The 25,812-nt window shown below is 39.7% G+C and overlaps 1 protein-coding gene across 6 annotated transcripts in view; it reads right to left on the bottom strand.

The window, feature by feature from the left end:
- RAI1 (retinoic acid induced 1) overlaps nt 1-25,812 on the bottom strand; it is a 602,776-nt gene that overhangs the window by 11,579 nt on the left and 565,385 nt on the right. For all 6 annotated transcript variants that reach the window (XM_053694390.1, XM_053694387.1, XM_053694388.1 and 3 more), the window contains 2 exons: nt 21,952-22,045; nt 12,816-12,865 (listed from right to left, as the gene is read on the bottom strand). In XM_053694390.1, coding sequence (XP_053550365.1) covers nt 12,816-12,865; nt 21,952-22,045 — 144 coding nt within the window. The remainder of the gene's footprint in view (nt 1-12,815; nt 12,866-21,951; nt 22,046-25,812) is intronic.

Genomic DNA, 25,812 nt, shown 5'->3' with positions numbered 1-25,812 from the left:
TAGGACAGGACTTCCCCTGCTATGAAAAAGGCGCTAAGCTATTATGAGCTGCGCAACACTCAAAAACAAAAGTGAAACCTGTTTGTTCCAAGCCAAAAGCACACAGTCTATGAGCCCAAAAACTCTCACATTAAAGCAGTTATAAATAACCCTTTGCTGTTCAAATAATCTCCCTGAAGGAGATGTTAACCCTTGAGCCTATCGAGGCATAAGGAGCCACACTGTGACCCTGTATAAAAAAAGTGTATAAATAAAACAATCTTACCCTCCAGGATCCATGCTGTGGAACAGGCACAGCCTCTCAAGTGTGACAGTCTTGCAGCGACGCTTCTGACATGGACTTGAGTGTGTAACAGAAAGCAGTAAAACTTGTCAACACTGATTGCTCAGGAGCTGTTAGGCGATAGTCTGGATGGGTTCGCAGAAAAACTTTCCTTGCATCTCCAGAAGCTAACTTTCATCAGTACTCTCACTGAGAGCTTGACATGATTGCTTAAAACTCCAGTGCTTTCTCGAAGGGAACATACCCATTACAGAACTATCCAAATCTTCTGACACTTCTCTGTCACCTCCTATTGTGACAAAAGGCAAAGAATGACTGGGGGATAGGGGAATTGGAAGGGTTATTTAAGCCTTTGGCTGGGTGTCTTTACCTCCTCCTGGTGGCCAGGTGTTGTATTTCCCAACAGTAAGGAATGAAGTCATGGACTCTCCCTGCCTTATGGAAGGAAATAAAAAAAACAACAATATGCATCAATTTCTGACAATTAACATGCATAATGAAATCACCAATCATTTTAAACATGAACAGGACTTTTATGTCCCTTTGAAAGGGACATAGTGCAAAAACAAATTTCTCTAATACATTAGAGCATTTCCTTTTTGCACTTCCTTATCTCTTTAAGAAGAAAAAAAAATGTCTGAGTACCTCAGGTATATAAGAATAAATAGTCATTTTCTTAGGTATTTTCTCCAAATACAATTTACATATTAAAAAATAAATTTACAGGCAAACACTACCACCATGTGGCTACAACTGGAATTGTAGCCATTTGACCTGATAACTGATTTTTAGGGCAAATAAGACACATCAGTCATTTGCAGTTTACAATATCTTGGTGGAAGGGGTTTGCCTATTTAAATGGGCTTGTTCAGTCATGTTTTGTGAGGTATGCATTACTACATAACTTAGTAAAGTATACAGACATTTACTATATTACCAAACCAGAGATCTTGGAAAAATATTCCATAGTGTGCTCTCATTTTGTAACATAAAATATTGTCATAAAAATACCCAGTATAGCATACAAATTGGTTCCCCTCGTTTCATTTCCATTTTAGTTTTTGTGGAACAACATTTAACAACCTGTTTGTTTATAATATAATTGTCCATTAGCATTTTATACTGAATATTTGTTATTAGAAACAACTCATTTTATTTTAAAAGTAAATTAATTTTTATTTTTAGTACTTTAAAAGGGGCGCATGTAACTCAAATGCTGAATCACTTGACAGTGGTGCAGTATATCTGTTACAGACTGAGTAGAAAATATCACCTGAACATCTCTATGGCAAACTGGAAGATATTTTACCTCAAAATATTCTCAGTAGCCACATCCCATTGTAAAGGGACTTTAAGCAGCCAATCAGGATGCTTGCCCCAGAACTTGTAAGAGAGTGTGCATCTGGCATGGGCAGGCACAGTCACTTTAGTTCGCTGCTCAGCTTAAACCCTTTGGATGCGGATCCTTTCCCCTGTGCGGATTACGACTATGTGTCGTCATATTGAGGTCCCCCTTCCAAAGTGGATCCTGGGGACCCCAACACAGTGCAGATGGGGAAAGAGGCTGCTGTATTCTTCTGAGGTCACCACGGCCGCATGTGGTTTACTACTAGACAACTAGAAATTGACCCCCACTGCTATGCCCCCTCACCCACTGCCTCAGCTGTAGCTCCTCCCCTGCTTAGGTTAAACCTGAGCTGTATCTGTTGTTCTAGGTTATTATAATTTTTAGGTGATCACCTGCAATTTACAGGCTCAAGGGACCCCTCATTTGAAAAAGTAGCCTGCCCTTTCAAATGAGGTGTTGCATGCCCCTGTAGTTGCAGAACATCACTCTTAAAGCGGCAATAGCCTGCACTTAAAACTGCTGTGTATGTGCTGGGGGGCTCAAACAGAATCCCTATTCCGCATCTTAATTTATGTTACAGGAAGAAATGGCCCCTTATTTAAAAAAAGCGGAGTCTGCCCTTTCATTTAGGGGCCAATTTTCCCAGCAGAGATGGGAAGGTGGGGATCTTTGTTAGTCTGTTTAAATTTATCTGCAGGTTATTGACAGTTTAAAAGCAAACACCTGCATCTAACAGTGGTATGTGATACCACCTGTAAAATAGGGAGTTGCCCTCTTTTAAATGCGAAGTCACAACAAATCTAAATTTCAGGTGATTGCCATGGTAACTACATCAAGGGGGTGGGGAACGCCGCTACAATACATAGAAAACTTGAGACTCCTTAAAAATCCTTCACTTTCAAATGAATGGTCCTCTGTCTGAACGCTGCCAGATGGTTTTCATAACAATAACAAATACCTCACAGCATTGGTTCTATTTTGTGGGGTCTGGCGATTTTAATTACCCCATCACCCTATAAATATATCATAAGACCCCTAATCTGAAAGAGTGAGCTATCATGAGTCAAATACTGTTTTATGTCTTTATAGCTATAATATGATCGTCATAGTAAAACATGATAACCTGGCAAGAATACATACATTGTTAAAACTGGTTAATTCACTTCTTTGGGAAATCACAATATTCTGTAATTTTAAAATGCATCTAATAATTATCTAGCTAGATATTTTATACCTACGCATTTTTTTCATTTGCATAGAGTCACAAATAACAGTTATCTTCTGATTTTAAATTACCAATTGTTGTTGGAAGTTTACTAAACATCCCAAAAGATCACAGTCAAGTAAAGTGTGAGCTGAGCACTGATGATGCTGATTGACTGTTGTTTTTCTCTCACCATGCTGAATGACAGCAGCACACAGCACTTACTCTGGTGAGCTGAGGACATTTTTAGGTAAAATATCTACCTTTTTTAACTTACAGATGTTCATGTGATATTTTCTAGTCAGCTTTTTACACATATGCTGCATCACTTTCAAGTATTGTAGCTTATGGTTAACATATTAATCAGCAACTGTAAAATCTAGAAACATAGCAGAGTGTGGAACAGACCTCAAATAGTGTGTCATAGCGTAATTTAAAGGGACATTCTACACCTTAGTCATCTTAAAGTCTTACCTTAGATTAAGCTGCAAAAAGCCTCCTGCACCCTTTCTATATCATGCAGCAGGATCGGAAAAAAAAAGTTATTTTAAAATGAATATTGTTTATGACTATTTTGAAATGGCTGCCAAGCTCCGCCCAGTGATGACATCACAATCTGGGCTGCACATGGCATCCAATCACAAAAGGCTCACTAGTTTGACTTAACAGACTGTCAATGCTATTCAGTAGAGTGCCTAGGTGTAACCCAGATAATGATGTCAGCAGTGTGTGGAGCTTGGCAGCCATTTCAAAGTGGCCAGAAACAATATTCATTTTAAAATAACATTTTTACAGTCCCTGCTGCACGATATAGAAAGGGTGCAGGAGACTATTTGCAGCTTAATCTAAGGTAAGACTTTAAAGGGACAGTCAACACAAAAATTGTTATTGTTTAAAAAGATAGATAACGCCTTTACTACCCGTTCCCCAGCTTTGGACAACCAACATTGTTATATTAACATACTTTATAACCTTTAAACCTCTAAAATGTGTCCCTAAAGACAGCCCCATGGTTGCTTTTGTATTTGCAAAACTGGGGAATGGGTAATAAAGGGATTATCTATCTTTTAAAAAAATAACACATTTTGAGTTGACTGTCCCTTTAATATGACTAAGGTGTAGACTGTCCCTTTAAAAACTGTGCTTTGCTGAGAACCCACAAGTTTCATAATTTGTATTCACACTGCTTGTACGACTCAGGTTTGTGGCTTTTGTTTTCGAAATATAATTAATGAATTCATTAAACCAAATCTTATCTTCCGTGGCTGAGTCACGCTATGGAAAGACTTCTGCAGACCAGCTGTGTGATATGATCTGAGGACAGGGGCAGCCTGGAATTATGGGACATTCAGCATGGCTTGTCTGCTTACTGCATTCGTTAAATCACTTAGCTTGTTTGGAATGCGGTGCTGCAGACAAGCACAGACCATGAAAAAGATGCTCTCATGAGTAAGAGGCGGACTTGTAGAAACCATGGAATATTAAAGGAATAGCAAACTGAAATGGAATCCCTTATAACATGTTTACTTAGTGAACACAATATTGCAGAATATTCTCTTTATTAAAGGGATATGAAAACCAAAAATGTTCGTTTGTGATTCAGACAGAGCATACAATTTTAGCCCCCCCCTCATTTGCATCTTTGATCAAATTTTGCTTCACTCCCATACTATTCTTTACTGAAGAGATACCTAGGTAGGTGTCTGGAACACCACAAGGCAGGAAATAGTGCTGCCCTGTAGTGCTCTTACAAATGGATAACATTATAGTGCTCCAGACACGTGCACACTCCTGAGCGCACGCCCCTGTCTTTCAACAACAGATGCCAAGAGAATGAAGAAAATTTGACAATAGAAGTAAATGAAAAATGTGTTAAAAATTCATGCTTTATCTGAATTATGAAAGAAAACTTGTGGGGTTAATTTTGCTTGCTTTTTCGATAAAAACTTAAATTATGCTTACCTGATCATTTTCTTTTCTTCAGCTGGAAAGAGTCCACAGCTGCATTCATTACTTTTGGGAAATAAGAACCTGGCCACCAGGAGGAGGCAAAGACATCCCAACCAAAGGCTTAAATACCTCCCCCACTTCCCTCATCCCCAGTCATTCTGCCAAGGGAACAAGGAACAGTAGGAGAAATATCAGGGTGAAAAAAAATGTGCCAGAAGAACAAAAAATTACTGCCGCCTTATAGACAAAGCACGAGCGGGAGCTGTTGACTCTTCCCGTCCCGTCAGAAGAAAAGAAAATTATCAGGTAAGCATAATTTATGTTTTTCTTCTTAAACGGGAAGAGTCCACAGCTGCATTCATTACTTCTGTGAAAACAATACCCAAGCTAGAGGACACTGAATGCAAACAACAGGTAAGTACAAAAAGGCGGCCCCTTCGAAAGGCACCACAGCCTGAAATTACCCGACACCCTATAAAAATATAAATGACACGGATAAAAACCTGAAGCATAGGTAACTGCACATTAGTTACACTGCCAGCAAAGCCGAGCTAGAGACCACTCAGTCCCAGAGTCTGTCGAGAACAAACAGCCTCCGAGGAGTCAGCCCCGCGGCTCTCGACTCCCATGAAGAGTACCCGGCCGAAAGACAAGGACCACTACCTGCCCCCAAAAGGGAGAACAGATTCCCAGAAGAATCCAAAGGATCATTCCATACGGCTCAACAAACATAGAACAACCCACGGTTGTCTTATGATAGTAGCTCCCAGGGAGACAAACTCCCTAGAAACACAAGAACTTGATGAAAAAAATCCATACTCAGGGAAATATGTCCAAAAGAGGACTCGCAGTACACCCTCATATCCCTGTCACAGTACCATACCATAAGGTACTCCAGAAAAACATGAGTTCCCTGTTGCCTCGTATCAGACCGAAACCTGCAGGCTAGGCAAGCATAGACAGCAGAAATAGGATAACTATCCCAGCAGTTAGCAAACAGCGCTCCAAGAGAACACCAAACCGTCTGAACAGGAACTCTCAATGACCAGGTAGGAAAGCGGACTCAGCCATCGTGGAACCCAAGGCAAAAAAGTAAATACTGTGCTCTCTGTGAACCAAAATATGATAGTAAAAAGTAATATTGATCCTAATGTGCTGGAAAATACACAAGTAATGATAATTCAAACAATATTGGTCAAAATGAAAATGATAGTGTGATAGAAAAGGTCAATGCTGTGATTCGTTAATATTTGTTTATATTGTATTATAGAGAATCTACAGTTTAACTCTTTATCTTTCAGAATATTAAGAATAATATGTATTTGTAAATTCTGAACTACAAAAATCCAAAAATACAATGTTTAGCCTGTATGTATAATACTGATAATTATCAATTACATATCTTATGAGATAGATATATTTTTCTATTATGTATTGACTAGGGATGCACCGAAATTTCGGCCGCAGAAAGTTTCGGCCGAAAATAGCCTTTTTGGCTATTTCGGTTTTCGGGTTTTTTGCCTTTTATTTTCGGTAAAATTATTGTGTAGCATGTTTCAAATTTGATGCTAGCCTAAAGCTGCTGTTTAAGTTTATTACTTGACTTACTGTTCTGCATATAATGAGTTTTCTAGGACTATACTTTATTTGGATAATTGTTAAAAAAAACCCCAAAACAGTTAAATATGATTCTGTTACATAGAACTAAATGAAGAATACAGTATATTGATATTTATAATTGTTTTAAGTTAGGAAACATTTTGGCCGAAAATTGCATTTTTTTACTTTTTATTTTTTTCTTGGTAAAATTATTGTGTAGCATATTATTGTTTTAAGATATTTTGGTCCCATTTTAGTGTATTACTTTCAATAAAAGTGTGGGCTTTTTTATTGGCTCTAATTATGCAAAAAAAAAAAACTAAAAAAATTAATTTGAAAAAACACATTTTCGGTATCAGTTTCGGTTTTCGGCCAAGTCCATCCTGGATTTTCGGATTCGGTCTAGAATTTCCATTTCGGTGCATCACTAGTATTAACTGTACGCATCATTTGTTAAGATCACTTTGATGCTTTTATTAATGGACATTATTTATCATGTATAGATCTCATGTACCTTCTGTCATGATATGTTTATTATTTTTTATTCATAATAGCCGCTGCTCATTTTTATAAATATATTCCATGCAAGTGAGGATCACATATGTATCAGATCCACCTATGAGTGCTTCATTCTGCCTTTATAAGCTGTACCAACACTCGCAACTCCTATACTCCTCTTGAGAAAGTCTGGACTTTACCAGACGGAACGCGTTGAGGTCATTCAACGCTCTGATATCATCAGCGCCCTCGGATCTTCCAGGCTTTCCCCTACTCGCCCACGGGTTTCTGTGCTGTTCCCGGACATGGCATGGGTCGATGGTTCAACACCTCCTGGTTCTCCTTGGACTACCGCTCGACTCACAGCTTTTATTATTGGGCTTGATTTTATCTGACATCTTGTAAGTGTCTTTTTTACCTTGCGCATATTGCAGAATATTAAAGCTTTTACTCTTAGATGGGCGGCGCTCTGTTTTCTTGTTTTTTCAGTATTGTGGAACCCAAACCACCGAAAGGCGTCTTAAAGCCTGCTAACACACATTCAAGGTGCAAATAGCTGTAGCTGGTTTTAAACTGCAAACCTTCCAAAAATTCAACAACAGCCCTCCTAATACCGGGCTCCAAGGAGCGTCCCCTCCCAACACCAGACACTGGTAGAAAAGAGGAGGACATCAAAAGTCTTCCACCGAAGGGGAGGACAGACTCTAGAAGAAAACGGTCAACACTGCATAGATTAACCGATCCCCAACCTTCCCTGCAGGGTAATGGTCCCCACCCAAAGGCTAGTCAAAGACCGAAGACCAGAGTCCCAGACCTCTGGAAGAAAAAAAAAGGATGGATCTATGATGAGCAAAGCCCCCGAGTAGAACTCCGACCACTACTACAAACGGCATGCTACCGTGAGTCAGGACAGACTTTGTGCTCAGGTACGAGACCCCCTACACTGCTGTCATTCCTAAAGAGGAACACTTCCCAAGGGAAGAGGGTTCTCAGGCGCAGCATCTAAATATCAGAATCCAACATTTAACAGGAGCCCAATCAAGATTCAAACCCCCAGCCTCCTGCTACAGGAACGATGGAACCAGTTACTACTCCATATCTCCCCTTCCAGGCTTCTGAAAACGCAAGAAGGGAAAAACCCTTACAAGGTAAGAAAACAATGACCCACAGGTCGCACAGATACTAAGGTAACTCCGAACCAGGAGAACCCATCCCCCACTCTTGGAGAGGAGACTAAAGCAACAGAAACCACCCTACCATAGAAGCGAGACTCCTCGGCCATATCACCAACTTAGTTGAAAGACACCTGGAGTCTACAAGGAACATCAAATGAGCCAGAAGACTAGTAGGGACCCATCAGAGAGACCTAGAACCTAAGCCACAGGCAGATAGGCATCTCCCATGAGAACAAAGCTCCACCCCCTCAGAGAGGCACGCGGGACGACAAACACCTAAAGTGAGACCGAACCGTCCACACCCAATCCAGGGAGAGACATGGTCCTAGGCCAGAGTCTTTGAAAACGGAATTGATCGAAAAATCTAACTTCCTGAGGAACCCTAAGCTGCCTCCTATTTATAGGAGCGCACCATCGAAAGTCCGTAGACTAGACGACCTAGCAACAGCCTCAAACCCAAGAGCCTGAAAGAACTCCTGAACAGTTTAAGAATTCGGCACCCAGTGCTCCTGGATCGCAAGTAAAAATCTTGCAGACAAGCGTAACCAGGAGTTAAACACACTGGCCAGGTAACCACCAACACCCAAAGGTAAATGTGAACCCTGGACCTTGCTTGCCATCCCAGTGAGCTAGACGTAAACCACCCTCTATGAAGCCCCTAACGGATCATCAAGGATAAATGGTCAACTAACTAACCCCAGAAGGGCGACCGCCTGAAACCGACCTCGGCTCTTCACTGGTAAGCCCCAAGGCTAGAGTTGCAACGAGGACGCGGATAACACCCGAACGTCGAAGACCCTGGTCAGACCAAGGGTAATATATGGAAGAGACAACAGCCAGAGATCCCTGCAGGATTGATCTTCCAAAAAAAAACCTTTAAAAGGATAAACGCTGGAAGCCTCACAGCTCCCCACAGAAGGCAGGGACCCTGCACTCCACTCAGAGTAACGCAACTCTGAGCAAAGGAAGGACATGCCCACGCTTCCAGACGAGATGACCCACCCAAGGCGGGAAGGGAGGAGACTCCGCCACCACAAGAAAATGTTTATTAGACTAAAGAGTCAGCATCTGGAAGAACCTCAAGTGAAGACGTAAATCGTTCACCACTCGGAACACTAGACCACATAGGTCACTCACATCTCCTAACTTAAAAATGATGTAAACCGCGGTTCTGAGTCCCCAGGGACCTGAAAAAAACATAATAACGTCTGAAAAGACAGATCCGTTTCACAGGCGAGTAGCCAGAAAAGGCCAACCTTAGATCGGTACTCACAACCCTCCATTCAGAGGCGTTGTATCTACACACTAGGCCTCATACTGCGAAATAGGATCCGAGTCCGGAGTCCATAACAATAGGCCAAGTGACATCCAGAATCCGACAGGATTAAATCAGCGCCACAAGGGTGACATGAACCCAGGTAACAGCAGAAAAGCGTCCGACCTCTACCTGCCTGGTATAAGGACACTCCAGAACTGTTCAAGGTCCAAGAAAATTCGACCCGAAAGATCGAAAAATGAACTTAGAAAACATAATTCTATTATTCAAAAAGTGTGCAACTTCCGTGGAAGTGCCCACGCGACCACAAATCGCAAGTATCGGTTCCAGAGGAGAACGTTCTCAACAACGGAAATCAGACATGAGCTTAAGAAAAATAAAAGGAAGGCAGCACCCATCGGGTGAATGCCCAAGGTGAATTAGAACGCCAAAGGAACCAGCCAATCAGAGGCCTCATTCAACTAAGCTCAGAAGTGGAACCGAAACATAAAGAAACAATAAAACGGAGACGTTAAGGAGATTGACTTCATCCCCAAACATTGCATCCAATTTGCCATCCAGCATCTAAGGTCTCGGATCCCTCAGCCCACTAGGACTGGGATCCTCTAACATCCATCGCCAAAATATGCCTTAAAAGAACACAAAGACGTGCAAGCCTATAACGGAAGGCAAAATCATCTCTCGTCGGATCAACGAAAGACATTGAACCTGAGGTCAACACTGCTCAAAATCTATCTGGCATTTATGCATATGAACAAGTACAATGTTCTGGAATGGCAATCCCAGTCCCCAGACCTGAATATCATTGAAAATCTGTGGGGTGATTTGAAGTGGGCTGTCCATGCTCTGCAACCATCAAACCTTACTGAACTGGAGATGTTTTGCAAGGAGGAATGGTCCAAAATACCTTCATCCAGACTCCAGACACTCACACTATATATATATATATATATATATATATATCTGTTGGCGCTCTACAAATAACTGATAATAATAATAATATATATATGTGCATTGGAGCCCTTTGCAGTCAAGTAGCTGAAAACATGGAAAATCATATTTATCCAATATTCATATTTATTAGTGTTTAACTGTGTTTGTACTGTAAATATTTCACATTCCAAAGTTCTTCACATTGGGATATGTTCTAAGTATTTTTAAATAGGTATCCCTATATATATCTGCATAGTAATCTAGCCCTCAGTAAGGAATAGAAAAATGAGTGAGCTTTAGTGAATGAGTTTCACAAAATAATACATAAACTTTTGAATTTGGAGTTTCTGATCAAGTAGCTGAATCTGAGGGGGCAATTCAGTGAATTTTACCCATACAGGGCCAAATTACAAGTGGAGAGGTATTTAACGCTCTCGCTCGAGCGTTAACTCAGCTAGAAGTAAGCTTTTTGCATTCATCGGGTAAAGCTCGTATTACAGGCTGAAAGTAAAAGGTTTTTGCTCACACGCTAACCCGATGCAAGTAAAAAGCCGAACTTAGAATATCACGTACCCTATAACCTATTCCCCCATAGAAGTAAAAGTGTGCTAACCCGACATGAAAATATGAATATTTCACATTCCAATGTTCTTCACATAGAAAAATATGTTCTATTTATTCATAAATACAAATATATATATATATATATATATATGATGTTTTTTTGCACAATATATATTTATACCTATATGTATACATGATTTATATAGATATATACAGATACATATATATATATATACAAACAATATATATATATATATATATATATATATATATATATACACACACACACAAAAACATACTATATATATATATATATATATATATATATACATACATACACATATACAGGTGGCCCTCGTTTTACAACGGTTCAATTTACACCGTTTCACCTTTTTTCCAGTCATGTGACTGCTATTGAAAAGTGTTGAGAAGCAGTGCATTTATTAAAATAGCCAGTAGGTGGAGCTGTCCGCTTGTGTTGCAGCAAAGCCAAGCAAGCTGAAATTAATCAGTTTAACCAGACCTGAGCTATCGAGCAGATTTCAAAGGAACAAGATTTTACTGTCTATAACTCAGTCCAGATTGGAATGCATAGAAAGAACTGTTTGCAGAAAAATGCAAGTGAAGTCTGTGTTGTGTGATTATTTTATTAGGTTTATAATGCTATTTAGCAAATGTTTTTGTTCATTTAACTTAGTTTAATTATATATTCTGTGTTGTGTGATTATTGTATTAGGTCTATAATGCTGTCTAGCATTTAAAGTCTTCATTTCAAAGCTTTTAAAATAATGTATTAAGTGTCACTTATGACAATTTTAAGAGGGGTCTGGAACCTTACTCCCTCACTTCCCATTGACTTACATTATAAACTGGGTTTCAATTTACAACGGTTTCGATTTACAACCATTCCTTCTGGAACCTAACCCCTGCGTAAACTGAGGGCTACCTGTATATATATCTAGGAATATCTATTTAAAATACTTAGAATATATTCTGCTATGTATAACACTTAATTAAAAATAAATAAGCCGGATTAGTCATTGTTGAAGTGTGAAGAGAGGATCTCCGGGTGGGGGAAGCTGCTCCGGCTTTGAAAAGAAGAAAGGTAAGTTTTTAAACAAAACGGCTGCTTTATAAACTTTGATGAATGAAAGTGCCCCTGTTTTTAATAGTAGTATTTAATAGTATTTGTAAAAACCGGGCTTTCATTCATCAAAGTTTATCTTCACTTTAAAGTAAAAAAGTGAGTCATTGTGAACCTCACCTCATTTGTATATCTTACCCAGAATCCTTTGCTGCATTGTAAACAATGTATTCAGAGAGTTTCTGTGAGAAAAGCAAGTCTTCTGACTTGTCCAGATTTGTAAATGGGTTACACAATGAGTTATTTTCCCTACATTATATATATATATATATATATATATATATATATATATATATATATATATATACACACACACACACACATACATACATATTTGGACATGTATATTTATGCATCTCTATGTTAAAACCCTTTGCCTGAGACCTCATATCTTGGAGCCTTATAACATTTTTATGGAATATTTGAATAACTTTTATTAGATAGTGTTACTATGAGTGTAACTGTACTTTTAAATGTATTTTTGATGTGTTTTGTGAAACAGTTAACCAGAGCTCTGAGGTTGTGCTATCCCGAAGCGCATTAAATTCAATTGCGCTCAAGCAATCACGTTTACTTAATATGAGCACTACATCCAAATGCGCGTAAACAGCCGTGATAAACCTGATATCGTTTGCACGCAACTGCTAACGAACCACTCCTAATCTGGCCCTTTATGGGTACATTTTGAGCTTAATTTCCCTTTAAGGCACCTTTAAATTTCAGTTACTCATATAATAATTACATATTGCTGTTTGCTAGGAAGGACCTATATTTGATTTGATGCATTAGTTTGGTAATATGTTGTCCAATCATAGCAGATAAATTTTGTTTGTAATTTTACCTTGTGTTTCGGACATCGTAAGGAAAAGTTCTCTTCGCTTAGCAAGCAACCTGTAACAGACAGACAGATCCATATTTTTCCATCAGATGCACTGGGAAACTGCCAGTCTCATTAAAAGCATTTTACAATGTGATCGTATTATTTATTTATATTGAAATATGCTTGAAACAAAAAGCAAGACATGTAAAGCATAAAACGGTTCAGGTGTTTCAAACTTTTTGCTAAATTATTCTTATAAACTGCCAACATGTTATTTAAAGCTAATATATCAGAAGCGCTGCTGATCACTATATTTCTCTAGTTATCGTCAGCAGATAAGCCCTTTTCAGTGTCTATGCAATCACGGTCAACCATTTTATTGTTTGTAAAAAGACATTTTATTGTTTTTGTGAAAAATAACCCCATACTTAAAGAGACATGAAACCCAAAATTTTCTAGCATGATTTAGATAGAACGTACAGTTTTAAACAACTTTCCAATATACCTCTGTTATTAATTTTGCTTCATTTTCTTGATATCCTTTATTAAATCAGTAAACCAATGATAAGAGGTTTATATGAGCAGGAACCAATCAGCAGCTAGCTTCCGAAACCTAAGCCTACCTGGGTATGCTTTTTTGTTTTTAACAAAGGATAGCAAGAAAAAGAAACAAATTAGATAAGTACATTGGAAAGTTGTTTATCATATGCTCTATATGAATGATGAAACAAAATTTTTGGGTTTCATGTCCCTTTAAGATGTGTCAGTCTTGATCACAATACAAATCCACAATTAAAGGGACAGTAAAGCCAAAATAAAACCTCCATGATTCAGATAGAGCAAGTCATTTAAAATAATTTTCATATTTATTTCCATTATCTAATTTGCTTTGTTCTCTTGGAAAACGTTGTTGAAGAATATCATCAGGATCAGCAATGCACTACTGGAAGCTACAAATTGTGAGTCAGTGACAAGTGTGAGTACATTTCATTTAGTATCTGCATTCTCAACCACGGCCCACAAGTAGCCCCAACAGGTCAGGATTTAATTATAGCTAAACCAGTGCATAGGTAAAGTAATCAGTTGATCAGCAACCATGGTTACTAGCCTGCTCTCACCCATCAGCTGATTATTTCACCTGTGCACTAGTTCAGCTATAATGAAAACCTGGCCTGTTGGGGGTAAATGAGGACCGCAGTTGAGAAACAATGCTCTAAGGTAATACAACGTTTTTATTTCTATGGACAGCTTTATTTCTCCGAGAGTTTGAAGTTGTGGTCTTCGGAGAGAGGCACTGCCATTCAGGATATACTACAGTTCTACAGATGTCACCGGAGAGACTGATCCCGGCAGCGCCCCACTACGGGGAAGTGTTTTTCTATATAGTATCTGTTTTTTTGTTTTTTGCCTATTCCCTACTGTGGCCCTACTAATGGAGAAGTTAGAACTCACGTCAAAGTAGAATATCTGATGTTAAAATGAAACAAACTGCACAAGAAAACAGCAAAACACGGAGGAAGTGTTAAAGCAAACTGGGTGTGGCAGATTGGTACATTTCTTGAGATCTTAAAAACAATTCTGTATAAAGCAGTTATACCAACTGTTGGTCAATGATTAAGCACTTTTAGTGTGAAATATGTACGAATATAATGGGTTCCCCCTTCATATCTGTATATTTGTAATGCTGAGGTAATAAAGTTTTGTATTTTTAAAGGGGTGTTGAAACCTAAAAATGTAATTCATGATTCAAAGGCAGACATTTAAAAAAAAAAAAAAATACATTCCAAATGACTTCTATTATCAAATTTACTTTGTTCTCATAGCATTCTGTGTTGCAGAGAATACGTAGGTAGGTAGGGTGCACGTGGAGAACTACAGGACAGCACTTTTGCCAGAATACGTTTGAGCACTAGATGGCAGTAGGGTAAGCGTTCTTGCAAAATTGGTGCAGTATAGTACTCTAGACACATGCATGCTCCTGAGTCTAGCTATCTGCTTTTCAATAAAGGACACCAAGAGATTAACATAAATTTGATAAAAAAAAAAATAATTCCAATTGAATTCTGTTAACTGTACATTTTATCTTGATCAAGAAAGAAAAACAGAATTTATGTTTACCTGATAAATTACTTTCTCCAACGGTGTGTCCGGTCCACGGCGTCATCCTTACTTGTGGGATATTCTCTTCCCCAACAGGAAATGGCAAAGAGCCCAGCAAAGCTGGTCACATGATCCCTCCTAGGCTCCGCCTTCCCCAGTCATTCGACCGACGTAAAGGAGGAATATTTGCATAGGAGAAATCATATGATACCGTGGTGACTGTAGTTAGAGAAATTAAATCATCAGACCTGATTAAAAAACCAGGGCGGGCCGTGGGCCGGACACACCGTTGGAGAAAGTAATTTATCAGGTAAACATAAATTCTGTTTTCTCCAACATAGGTGTGTCCGGTCCACGGCGTCATCCTTACTTGTGGGAACCAATACCAAAGCTTTAGGACACGGATGATGGGAGGGAGCAACTCAGGTCACCTAGATGGAAGGCACCACGGTTTGCAAAACCTTTCTCCCAAAAATAGCCTCAGAAGAAGCAAAAGTATCAAATTTGTAAAATTTGGTAAAAGTGTGCAGTGAAGACCAAGTCGCTGCCTTACATATCTGATCAACAGAAGCCTCGTTCTTGAAGGCCCATGTGGAAGCCACAGCCCTAGTGGAATGAGCTGTGATTCTTTCAGGAGGCTGCCGTCCGGCAGTCTCATAAGCCAATCTGATGATGCTTTTAAGCCAAAAAGAGAAAGAGGTAGCAGTTGCTTTTTGACCTCTCCTTTTACCAGAATAAACAACAAACAAGGAAGATGTTTGTCTGAAATCCTTTGTAGCCTCTAAATCCAAATTGTGCAACAAACGTTCCTTCTTTGAAACTGGATTCGGACACAAAGAAGGCACAACTATCTCCTGGTTAATATTTTTGTTAGAAACAACTTTCGGAAGAAAACCAGGTTTAGTACGCAAAACCACCTTATCTGCATGGAACACCAGATAAGGAGGAGAACACTGCAGAGCAGATAACTCTGAAACTCTTCTAGCAGAAGAAATTGCAACCAAAAACAAAACTTTCCAAGATAATAACTTAATATCTACGGAATGTAAGGGTTCAAACGGAACCCCTTGAAGAACTGAAAGAACTAAATTGAGACTCCAAGGAGGAGTCAAAGGTTTGTAAACAGGCTTGATTCTAACCAGAGCCTGAACAAAAGCCTGAACATCTGGCACAGCCGCCAGCTTCTTGTGAAGTAAAACAGATAAAGCAGAAATCTGTCCCTTCAAAGAACTTGCAGATAATCCTTTCTCCAAACCCTCTTGTAGAAAGGATAGAATCTTAGGAATTTTTACCCTGTTCCATGGGAATCCTTTCGATTCGCACCAACATATATATTTCTTCCATACTTTATGGTAAATTTTTCTAGTTACAGGCTTTCTAGCCTGAATAAGAGTATCAATGACAGAATCTGAGAACCCACGCTTTGATAAAATCAAGCGTTCAATCTCCAAGCAGTCAGTTGGAGTGATGCCAGATTCGGATGTTCGAACGGACCTTGAACAAGAAGGTCCCGTCTCAAAGGTAGCTTCCATGGTGGAGCCGATGACATATTCACCAGGTCTGCATACCAAGTTCTGCGTGGCCACGCAGGAGCTATCAAGATCACCGAAGCCCTCTCTTGATTGATCCTGGCTACCAGCCTGGGAATGAGAGGAAACGGTGGGAAACATAAGCTAGGTTGAAGGTCCAGGGCGCTACTAGTGCATCTACTAGAGTCGCCTTGGGATCCCTGGATCTGGACCCGTAGCAAGGAACCTTGAAGTTCTGACGAGACGCCATCAGATCCATGTCTGGAATGCCCCATAATTGAGTTATTTGGGCAAAGATTTCCGGATGGAGTTCCCACTCCCCCGGATGAAATGTCTGACGACTCAGAAAATCCGCTTCCCAATTTTCCACTCCTGGGATGTGGATTGCAGACAAGTGGCAGGAGTGAAGCTCCGCCCATTGAATTACTTTGGTCACTTCTTCCATCGCCAGGGAACTCCTTGTTCCCCCCTGATGGTTGATATATGCAACAGTCGTCATGTTGTCTGATTGAAACCTTATGAATTTGGCCTTTGCTAGTTGAGGCCAAGCCTTGAGAGCATTGAATATCGCTCTCAGTTCCAGAATGTTTATCGGGAGAAGAGATTCTTCCCGAGACCATAGACCCTGAGCCTTCAGGTGTTTCCAGACCGCGCCCCAGCCCACCAGGCTGGCGTCGGTCGTTACAATGACCCACTCTGGTCTTCTGAAGCTCATCCCTTGGGACAGGTTGTCCAGGGTCAGCCACCAACGGAGTGAATCTCTGGTCCTCTGATCTACTTGGATCGTCGGGGACAAATCTGTATAATCCCCATTCCACTGTCTGAGCATGCACAGTTGTAATGGTCTTAGATGAATTCGCGCAAAAGGAACTATGTCCATTGCCGCAACCATCAAACCTATTACTTCCATGCACTGCGCTATGGAAGGAAGAAGAACAGAATGAAGTACTTGACAAGAGCTTAGAAGTTTTGATTTTCTGGCTTCTGTCAGAAAAATCTTCATTTCCAAGGAGTCTATTATTGTTCCCAAGAAGGGAACTCTTGTTGACGGGAATAGAGAACTTTTTTCTACGTTCACTTTCCACCCGTGAGATCTGAGAAAGGCTAGGACAATGTCCGTATGAGCCTTTGCTTGTGGTAGAGACGACGCTTGAATCAGTATGTCATCCAAGTAGGGTACTACTGCAATGCCCCTTGTCCTTAGCACCGCTAGAAGGGACCCTAGTACCTTTGTGAAAATTCTTGGAGCAGTGGCTAGTCCGAATGGAAGTGCCACAAACTGGTAATGCTTGTCCAGAAAGGCGAATCTTAGGAACCGATGATGTTCCTTGTGGATAGGAATATGTAGATACGCATCCTTTAAATCCACCGTGGTCATGAATTGACCTTCCTGGATGGTAGGAAGAATTGTCCGAATGGTTTCCATCTTGAACGATGGGACCTTGAGAAATTTGTTTAGGATCTTGAGATCCAAAATTGGCCTGAATGTTCCCTCTTTTTTGGGAACTATGAACAGGTTGGAGTAAAACCCCATCCCTTGTTCTCCTAATGGAACAGGATGAATCACTCCCATTTTTAACAGGTCTTCTACACAATGTAAGAATGCCTGTCTTTTTATTTGGTCTGAAGACAATTGAGACCTGTGGAACCTTCCCCTTGGGGGTAGTTCCTTGAATTCCAGGAGATAACCTTGAGAAACTATTTCTAGCGCCCAAGGATCCTGAACATCTCTTGCCCAAGCCTGAGCGAAGAGAGAGAGTCTGCCCCCCACCAGATCCGGTCCCGGATCGGGGGCCAGCATCTCATGCTGTCTTGGTAGCGGTAGCGGGCTTCTTGGCCTGCTTACCTTTGTTCCAGCCTTGCATCGGTCTCCAGGCTGGCTTGGTTTGAGAAGAATTACCCTCTTGCTTAGAGGATGTAGAATTTGAGGCTGGTCCGTTTCTGCGAAAGGGACGAAAATTTGTTTTATTTTTAGCCTTAAAAGACCTATCCTGAGGAAGGGCGTGGCCCTTTCCCCCAGTGATGTCTGAAATAATCTCTTTCAAGTCAGGGCCAAACAGCGTTTTCCCCTTGAAAGGGATGTTAAGCAATCTGTTCTTGGAGGACACATCCGCTGACCAAGACTTCAGCCAAAGCGCTCTGCGCGCCACAATAGCAAAACCTGAATTTTTCGCCGCTAATCTAGCTAATTGCAAAGTGGCGTCTAAGGTAAAAGAGTTAGCCAACTTAAGTGCTTGAACTCTGTCCATAACCTCCTCATAAGAGGATGCTTGATTGAGCGACTTTTCTAGTTCCTCGAACCAGAAACACGCTGCTGTAGTGACAGGAACAATGCATGAAATTGGTTGTAGAAGGTAACCTTGCTGAACAAACATCTTTTTAAGCAAACCCTCTAATTTTTTATCCATAGGATCTTTGAAAGCACAACTATCTTCTATAGGGATAGTGGTGCGTTTGTTTAGAGTAGAAACCGCCCCCTCGACCTTGGGGACTGTCTGCCATAAGTCCTTCCTGGGGTCGACCATAGGAAATAATTTCTTAAATATAGGGGGAGGGACAAAAGGTATGCCGGGCCTTTCCCATTCTTTATTTACAATGTCCGCCACCCGCTTGGGTATAGGAAAAGCTTCGGGGGGCACCGGGACCTCTAGGAACCTGTCCATCTTACATAATTTCTCTGGAATGACCAAATTGTCACAATCATCCAGAGTAGATAACACCTCCTTAAGCAGAGCGCGGAGATGTTCCAATTTAAATTTAAATGTAATAACGTCAGGTTCAGCTTGTTGAGAAATTTTTCCTGAATCTGAAATTTCTCCCTCAGACAAAACCTCCCTAGCCCCTTCAGACTGGTGTAAGGGCATGTCAGAACCATTATCATCAGCGTCCTCATGCTCTTCAGTATCTAAAACAGAGCAGTCGCGCTTTCGCTGATAAGTGGGCATTTTGGCTAAAATGTTTTTAATAGAATTATCCATTACAGCCGTTAATTGTTGCATAGTAAGGAGGATTGGCGCACTAGATTCACTAGGGACCTCCTGAGTGGGCAAGACTGGTGTAGACATAGAAGGAGATGATGCAGTACCATGCTTACTCCCCTCACTTAAGGAATCATTTTGGGCAACATTATTATCAGTGGCATCATTGTCCCTACTTTGTTTGTCACATTCATCACATATATTTAAATGGAGAGGAACCTTGGCTTCCGAACATACAGAACATCGTCTATCTGATAGTTCAGACATGTTAATAGGCATAAACTTGATAACAAAGCACAAAAAACGTTTTAAAATAAAACCGTTACTGTCTCTTTAAATTTAAAACTGAACACACTTTTTTACTGAATATACGCAAAAGTATGAAGGAAATGTTCAAAATTCACCAAAATTTCACCACAGTGTCATAAAGCCTTAAAAGTATTGCACACCAAATTTGAAATCTTTAACTCTTAAAATAACGGAACCGGAGCCGTTTTTACATTTAACCCCTATACAGTCCCTGGTATCTGCTTTGCTGAGACCCAACCAAGCCCAGAGGGGAATACGATACCAAATGACGCCTTCAATAAGCTTTTTCAGTGGATCCGAGCTCCTCACACATGCATCTGCATGCCTTGCTTCTCAAAAATAACTGCGCATTAGTGGCGCGAAAATGAGGCTCTGCCTATGACTAGAAAAGGCCCCCAGTGAAAAAGGTGTCCAATACAGTGCCTGCCGTTTTTTTAATAAAATTCCCAAGATTAAAATAACTCTCCAAAGTTATAAACCATTAAATATGCTTATAAAGTAATCGTTTTGGCCCAGAAAAAAGTCTACCAGTCTTTAAAGCCCTTGTGAAGTCCTTTTATTCTTATATTGAAAATTAAGAAAATGGCTTACCGGATCCCATAGGGAAAATGACAGCTTCCAGCATTACCAAGTCTTGTTAGAAATGTGTCATACCTCAAGCAGCCAAAGTCTGCTCACTGTTTCCCCCAACTGAAGTTAATTCCTCTCAACAGTCCTGTGTGGAAACAGCCATCGATTTTAGTAACGGTTGCTAAAATCATTTTCCTCTTACAAACAGAAATCTTCATCTCTTTTCTGTTTCAGAGTAAATAGTACATACCAGCACTATTTTAAAATAACAAACTCTTGATAGAAGAATAAAAACTACATTTAAACACCAAAAAACTCTGAGCCATCTCCGTGGAGATGTTGCCTGTGCAACGGCAAAGAGAATGACTGGGGAAGGCGGAGCCTAGGAGGGATCATGTGACCAGCTTTGCTGGGCTCTTTGCCATTTCCTGTTGGGGAAGAGAATATCCCACAAGTAAGGATGACGCCGTGGACCGGACACACCTATGTTGGAGAAATATTGTGTTTCGTGTCTCTTTAAGAAGTTAATCTACTGCCTGTTTTAGGCACATGAAATATGTGATGTAAAGATGTACAATTTCTGATTGTTAAGTTCCTGTTTGGAAAATTAATGAACACCAATGAAATGCATCGTTAAAGAATACTATGTAAGTTAATGTCTTTTTAAAGGGACAGTAAAGTAAAAATAAAACTTCCATAATTATGGTAGAGAATGCAATTTTAAACAACTTTCCACTGAGAACTAGGTGCCGATTGGTGGCTGCACATATATGCTCTTGTCATTGACTCACCCAATATGTTCAGCTAGCTCCCAGTAGTGCATTGTTGCTCCTTCAACAAAGGATACCAAGAGAATGAATCGATTTTGATAATAGTAGTTAACTTGAAAGTTGTTTAAAATTGTGTGCTCTGTTTGACTCACGAAATAAACAATTTGGGTTTCATGTACCTTTAAATGTATTCTGTTATTTTAGCCTCTAACCGTCTATTCTTGGTGCCTTTTGTATACATGTAATGCTTTTTTATTAAGTCAACTTTTATGTCCAAATCTTCTTCAGCATTTGCCCCTATAGTTTCAGAACATATCACATAGTTCCAGCACATACAATTATGTATAAGTACAGTGATCACAGTAAAGTGTTGCTTTAAAGGGATATAAAAGTCAAACATGAAATGTGCACAATAGCATTGCAATGTGAAACAGAAACATTTTTGCAATATAGTTCATTAGCAAAAATGCTTCTAGTAATAGTTATTAGTTTTTCTGTGGCATACACACATATGCTGTGAGTTCCTGTGCACCTGTTCTCAAAGAGTCAGTGGTAGCTTTTATGGCACAAGTTATGTCTTCACAGCAATACACACCACTGCTGGTGCACAGGGGCCTCACAGCATATTTGCGTATGCTGCAAAAAAGCAGTAATTACTTTTACTAGAAGCATTTTTGACAACTTCAATTCTGACCTTTCTATACCTTTAAATCCAGACTTGAAACTAAAAAAATATAAAATGATCACATGGTATTTGTCTGACCTCTTTCATTTTTGTTTTGTTGACTTTTGCTGTGCTGCCAAAAGCACCAGGGGAGGTATGTGAGCAATGCTGATGACGATCTGTACAGAAAGAAACAAAGATAATGAAACAATAAATTGTGGTTAAGAGTTGGCTCACCTGCCTCCACTGCACACGTGTAGTGGTAACTCTGTAAACATCCTTTGTGGCTGCAGCCCACGGTCGCACCTGACCTCTGGCACTTGGGGCAAAGCTGCGGGCAGACAGGAGAGTTACAAAGGAGACAGACAACAAGAACTATTGTGATTAGGGTTGCCACCTCGGCCATTTTTTTCCTGGACACTTATGAGTTACACATGCTCTAAGCCAGTGTTTCTCAACCGCGGTCCTCAAGTACACAGGCCAGATTTTCATTATAGCTGAACTAGCGCACAGATGAAATAATCAGCTGATGGGTGAGAGAAGGTTAGTAACCATGGTTACTGATCAGCTGATTATTTCACCTGTGCTCTAGTTCAGCTATAATGAAAACCTGGCCTGTTGAGGGTACTTGAGGACTGCGGTTGAGAAACAATTCTGTAAGGCAGTGATGGCAAACCTTGGCACTCCAGATGTTTCAGAGCTACATTTCCCATGATGCTCGATTGGACTGCAGAGTGCCTAAGCATCATGGGAAATGCAGTTCTGAAACATCTGGAGTGCCAAGGGTCATCATCATTGCTGTAGGGTGTGCAGAGAGGAACATGTGCTGTTCACCAGCACTATTCCCAATACATGTTCCCCCCCTGCTTACCCTGCACCATGTGTAACTCATAAGTGTCCAGATAAACATGGCCGAGGTGCCACCTCTAATTGTCCATGCAAGTGACTAAAGCAGTGGCAGCGAAATACCCTAGAGCTACTTTTGAATTTATAGTAACCACCCTGTAATTACAAGACATGTTTGTTGTGTTGCTACAAAATAACATATAAGACAAATCTAAACAACGTTTTAACAAATGTACATCTTGTTTGCTGCAAATGTTTTTCAGAAGCCAAACTCCACCTGCCATTTGCCTCATTCGGAGTAGTCAGTTTGGGCTGACTCATGATACATGATGTCTTTCATGATACAGATAGAGCATGCACTTTAAAATAACTCATTTGCTTTGCTCACTTGATGCTTTCAGTTTGATCTCTTTAGTGCATTGCAGCTTCTTCAACAAAGGATACCAAGAGAATGAAAGACATTTGATAATGGAGGTAGATTGGAAAGTTGTTTAAAATTGTTTGCTCTAAAGAAAATATTTGGGGTTTCATGTTCCTTTAAAGGCATTTATAAGGGGTTAAAGTGAGCAGATGTGGAGTGTTAGAAAAAAAAGGGCACTGATAAGTACCTTTACATTGCAGTCTATGGGGACTGTGTTTAAACTGTAAATATATATGTATATGCTTATATACATATATATTTATGTGTTAATATGTGTATATACTCATATAAACACATAAATATAAATACATTGTGTATATCATATACATTTTAATTGTGCTGCCCAACGTTGCATGACTAACCCTCTTCGCTGCGCTAGGTTGGCATCAGAACGAGTCTCCCATTGGAACCTATTCATGAACGCAAAGCTTCTCTGCAATGCGAGTGCGAGGCCGTGTTCACATTGGGCTCAACTTATATTTGCGTGCACTGGTATTATGAGTGGAGTGCAAATATTGCAAAAGTGCAATTTTGTGCTCCACTCCTAAGCTAGGTCTTTGATGGATAATCCAATAATGAGCACCCAGTTGAGAAATATGTGGACACAACCAACAACAGCATAGTCTAAAAAGTTTGGGTAAATATACAAAACGTTTTGACCTGCGGAATCAAAATTCAATCAAAGGAACACACCAATTAGGAGAACATTTAAAATGTGTAGAACAGATAGAGGGGTCAATTTATTATTGGCCGAATTGGACCAATTCACCCTGTTTCTGCGCGAGCCTTCAGGCTCGCTGGAAACAGGAGTTAAAGGGACACTGAACTCAAAAAATTTATTTCATGATTCACATAGAGCATGCAATTTTAAGCAACTTTACTCCTATTATTAAATTTTCTTCATTCTCTTGGTATGTTTATTTGAAAAGCAAGAATGTAAGTTTAGATGTCGGCCCATTTTTGGTGAACAACCTGGGTTGTCCTTGCTGATTGGACAGCACCAATAGACAAGTGCTGTCCATGGTCCTGAAGCAGAACGAAGAAAAATTGATAATAGAAGTAAATTAGAAAGTTGCTTAAAATTGCATGCTCTATCTGAATCATGAAATAAAAAATTTGGGTTCAGTGTCCCCTTAAGAAGCAGCGGTCTATAGAACTCTGCTTCTTAACTCATACGCCACCTCTGAGGCGGCGTACAGCAATCCGCACGATCCTATATGATCGGGCTGATTGACACTTCCTGCTAGCGGCCGATTGGTCGTGAACCTGCAAGGGGCAGTTTGCACTAGAACTGCTTGTCCTATGCTGTATACGGACATGTCCGCATTCAGCGATGTCTGGCGGACATGATACGCTACAGGGTATCATGTCCTCCAGACTTTAATAAATTGACCCCATACTGTCTGCAGGATTGTGTTACATGGGTGTGTGTGACTGGCATGGATACCCTCTAAGAGTCATTAACAGTCAATTAAAGCAATAGGCACTGAGGAGAACCCAGCAATAATTCTCCCAAGTGCATGGTGGTATCTTTGCTATAGTAAGTGTCCTTTACCAAAAGGAATCGAACCTCCTCCTGTGAAAAATAACAAAAACTAAATCTAGAGAGGAGCTTAAGCTAAGTCTGCCTAGCTCTAAATAGGTAGGAAGGGGAGGGAGTTCTGTGAAGTGTTTAGTTACAGGGCATATTCCTCCGCGGTTTAAAAGATTACTAAAAGGATATGAAACCCAAAGCTTTCTGTCATGATTCAGATATAGAATGTGATTTTAAACAAATTTCTAATTTACTTCTATTATCAAATTTTCTTCATTCTCTTGGTATCTTTTGTTGAAAAGCAGGTATGTATGCTTAGGAGCTGGCCCATTTCTGGAGCACTATACGGCAGCAGTTTTGGAAGAATGTTATCAATTTGCAAGGACACTAGATGGCAGTGCTATTTCCTGCCATGCAGTGCTCCACACAATAAAAATGACATTTTTTTCTATTCTATAGATTAATTAGCATTTTTTACAGTATGTATATTATTTTTTTAAATATTTTATATTTCAATAACACAAAGTAAGATTAGTAATTTGTCATTTGCGCTAACCTAACCCCCGTGTTAGACATAAATCACGAAACACGAATCGCGTTAGGCATATTTCACATTCCTATGTTCGTCACTTTACTAACAGTAATTTTTATTATTAAATAAATATTTCTCGATATATCTGATAATGCTAATTTATAATAGATATATATACTTAAGTATCTATAGGAATAGATATACAGATACATATTGAAATATATATTTACAATACAAATTACATTATCCTGTATGTAAAGAACAAAGGAATGTTAAATAAGTACATTGTATATACAGGTGGCCCTCGTTTTACAACGGTTCAATTTACACCGTTTCAGAATAACAACCTTTTTTTCCAGTCATGTGACTGCTATTAAAAAGCATTGAGAAGCAGTGTATTTATTAAAATAGCCAGTAGGGGGAGCTGTCCGCTTGTGTTGCAGCAAAGCCAAGCAAGCTGAAATTAATCAGTTTAACCAGACCTGAGCTATCAAGCAGATTACAAAGGAACAAGATCTTCCTGTCTATAACTCAGTCCAGATTGGAATGCATAGAAAGAACTGTTTGCAGAAAAATGCAAGTGAAGTCTGTGTTGTGTGATTATTTTATTAGGTTTATAATGCTGTTTAGCAAATGTTTTTGTTCATTTAACTTAGTTTAATTATATATTTTGTGTTGTGTGATTATTTTATTAGGTTTATAATGCTGTCTAGCATTTAAAGTCTTCATTTCAAAGCTTTAAAAATAATGTATTAGGTGTTACTT

The sequence above is a fragment of the Bombina bombina genome, chromosome 11 (genome assembly GCF_027579735.1).
Source record: "Bombina bombina isolate aBomBom1 chromosome 11, aBomBom1.pri, whole genome shotgun sequence".
NCBI classification, from domain to species: Eukaryota; Metazoa; Chordata; class Amphibia; order Anura; family Bombinatoridae; genus Bombina; species Bombina bombina.
Note: the sequence above shows the minus strand (reverse complement) of the source record. Positions and strands in the feature narration are given on the sequence as shown.